Below are 2999 nucleotides of genomic sequence, written 5' to 3' on the forward strand. Positions count from 1 at the left end.
TGGTAGCCATTTATTTCACAACTCTCCGCCGCAATCCGTGGAAGTGATAGTGGTGTTGATGGGTGGAGCCGGAAGGTTTCCTTGACGACGGCTTGGAGGTAAGTTAATTGGGGCAAGTCCAACTCAGTTACGAGACGGTCTTGACCCACGACCATGTCGAGCTCTTGTCGGACTTGGGCCAATATATTTGGGTGCCTAATGAGCTCTGCAATGGCCCATTCTACTGTGCTTGAAGATGTATCAGTGCCTGCAGTGAACATGTTCTGCAACCACAGCACAATGACCTTAGTGTTGCTTCTTTGAAAAAATTTCTTTAAACATATATTATAATTTTGAAAGAAAAAAAAGTTGTTAATTATTATATATTATTTTTTTGTCACAATATTATTTATATTATTGATATAATAAAAAATTTGCAAGCACAAAGTCAAAGATTCACTTAATAAAAAAAAGAAAATTTATGAATAGTTTGAAATCGAACGACAAAATATTTATATTATTTATATTATTGGTATAATAAAAAATTTGCAAGCATAAAGTCAAAGATTCACTTATTAAAAAAAAGAAAATTTATGAATAGTTTCAGATCGAATGACAAAATATTTATATTATTTATATTATTGAATAATAAAAAATTTGCGAGCACAAAGTCAAAGATTCACTTATTAAAAAAAAGAAAATTTATGAATAGTTTGAAATCGAATGACAAAATATTTATATTATTTATATTATTGGTATAATAAAAAATTTGCAAGCACAAAGTCAAAGATTCACTTTTTAAAAAAAAAAGAAAATTTATGAATAGTTTAAAATCGAATGACAAAATATTTTTTATTTTGTTGTTGTTTGCTCCTTGGACTTAATTATTTTAAAATTATTACTCGCTTTTTTTCAAAAAAACTATTTATTTTAATATTAAAATACTTAGATATTCAAGCTGATTGAATGTGATCAACAGGTCAAGTGCGAAAGCTGGTTAGTTCGAGCACGTGCATTCAATAATTCAAGTACTTTTGAATCTTCTGTATCCAACTTGCTTAACATAGATAATAAATTTTTTGACTATATATATATTACTCAAAAGAAATAAAAAATTATTAGAATATTTTACCATTTTTTAGGTTAGATTTGAAAATTAAACTTGCTTAACTCACTTATGGATTAAATTAATTAAATTAAAAAATTTTTGAAAAATATTCTCATTTTATTTTTTCAGTAAATGATTAAAAATATTCTGTTTTTAATAAAAATTTATTTTTTATAAATTTGAGTACTCACGGATTGAATCTAGATAAGTGAAATTACATATTTTATTATATTTTTCACTATGAATTATGATATAGTGTATTGGATTTAAATGAGAGTTGGAAAAAGAAATTACCAAAAGTAAAGCTTTGATTTCAGTGTCTGTGAGCTTCTCTCCCTCATCGTCAGCATTCTCCTTCAATGAAATCAACGTACTAAACATGGTCTTGTTTTTTCCACATTCATCAGAACCGTTAGATTTAATCTCCTCCACAATCTCAGTCAAGAAAGCATCAAATCTCTCATGGAGCTTCTTCATTTTAGCTGCTACCCCCTGTAAGTCTAGCCACTCCAAAGCAGGGACAAAGTCCCCAATATTGAAAACTCCGGCCAACACCATCAGCTCCACCACCATCGACTTAAATTCGTCCGCTTTTCTATCGCCGCCGCCGGTACCATCACCAAACACTCTTCTCCCTATCATCACTCTCCCGAGGGCGTTTGCAGTGCACACGTTCAGCAATTGCCCTAAGTTAACCGGTGTTGGACCCGCACTCGCCAATGCACGCGTGAGAACCGAGACTTCTTGCTGCATGATCAATAATCGACGAGAGTCAAGTCGTTAATGTATAGTCGTGTGGACGAAAAAAAGCCGATGCATGCAAATGAAAAATAAAGATTATCCTTTTGTGTGCCTTATCAATCAATAAATATAAATACTATTAAAATAAAATAATAAAAAATTTCATTTATAATTTTGAAGGTTTGGTAACCAAACACTGATCCAAAATTTTAAATATTTTTATACTACTTCATAAGTATAAAAAATATTTAAAAGAATTTAATAATATAGTCCGCTTTCAACCCAAAATTTTTTTAAAAAAATTTACAAATTTTCAATTTACCTATAAAATAGTTAATTTTTTCAAATTTACCCTCTTATATTTTTAAAGAATTATCTTTTCATTTTCTATAAATAGAATTTTCAATGTTCAATATTTGATCCTGTTGAATAGTTCCACTTACGACATCTATGGATCCCAGTAGTAAAAAATAATTCAATAAAATAACAATTAAAATAACTAACTTCAGGTTAATCAGAATGGTCAACTGAATATTATACACACGATTTGAACTTATGCAATGGTCAAAACAAATGGCTCTTTATCAAATTACTAGCAAAGACTTTAATTATTTTGTCTACACCTACAGTCTAAATATTTGTTAATATCGGCAAAAATAGTAAATAATAAACTAAGCTCACCTGTCTAATATGTCTGAAATCGTCCAACGCCTTGCCGGAGAAGAGGTGGACGGAACTAATCTTCCTAAGCATTCGCCACCTTGGACCATACGGTGCAAACACAAGATCCTGGTAATTATAAGCCACGTATTTAGCACCACAATTCGGTGGCCGGCTAGAGAAGTTGGCATCATGAACTTTCAAGAACTGTGTTGCAACCGCCGCGGAAGCCGCCACGACGACGTCTACAAATCCCATCCGGAGGTGCATGAGAGGTCCATAGGACCTAGCCAACGCTGCTAAAGATTGGTGAGGCTTTGGGCCCAAATGCGGTAAGTTCCCCACAATGGGCCATGGTTTTGGACCTGGCGGAAGACGGCGGCCGAAGGAGCGGAGTTTGAAGAGGAAGTAGACGAAGAGGGTGGCAAGTATGGAGTATAGGATGAAAGAAGCCATTTTACTTTGTTTTTTCTTTTTGGTTTCAGAGTTTTTATACTTATAGAAGTAAGAA

At 32.4% G+C, this 2999-nt stretch overlaps 1 protein-coding gene across 1 annotated transcript; it reads right to left on the reverse strand.

Moving 5' to 3' along the window:
• Window positions 1-2999, reverse strand: TT7 (Cytochrome P450 superfamily protein; the record flags this gene model as incomplete). The annotated part of the gene is given in 3 exon segments (XM_089726723.1): window positions 1-263; window positions 1382-1834; window positions 2510-2999. Coding segments are annotated over 3 exon segments (1151 nt in total), but the record flags the coding sequence as incomplete, so codon positions are not given.

The sequence above is a fragment of the Jatropha curcas genome, chromosome 10 (assembly GCF_041381405.1).
Source record: "Jatropha curcas cultivar XTBG-Jc1 chromosome 10, XTBG_Jcur_1.0, whole genome shotgun sequence".
Classification (NCBI taxonomy): domain Eukaryota; kingdom Viridiplantae; phylum Streptophyta; class Magnoliopsida; order Malpighiales; family Euphorbiaceae; genus Jatropha; species Jatropha curcas.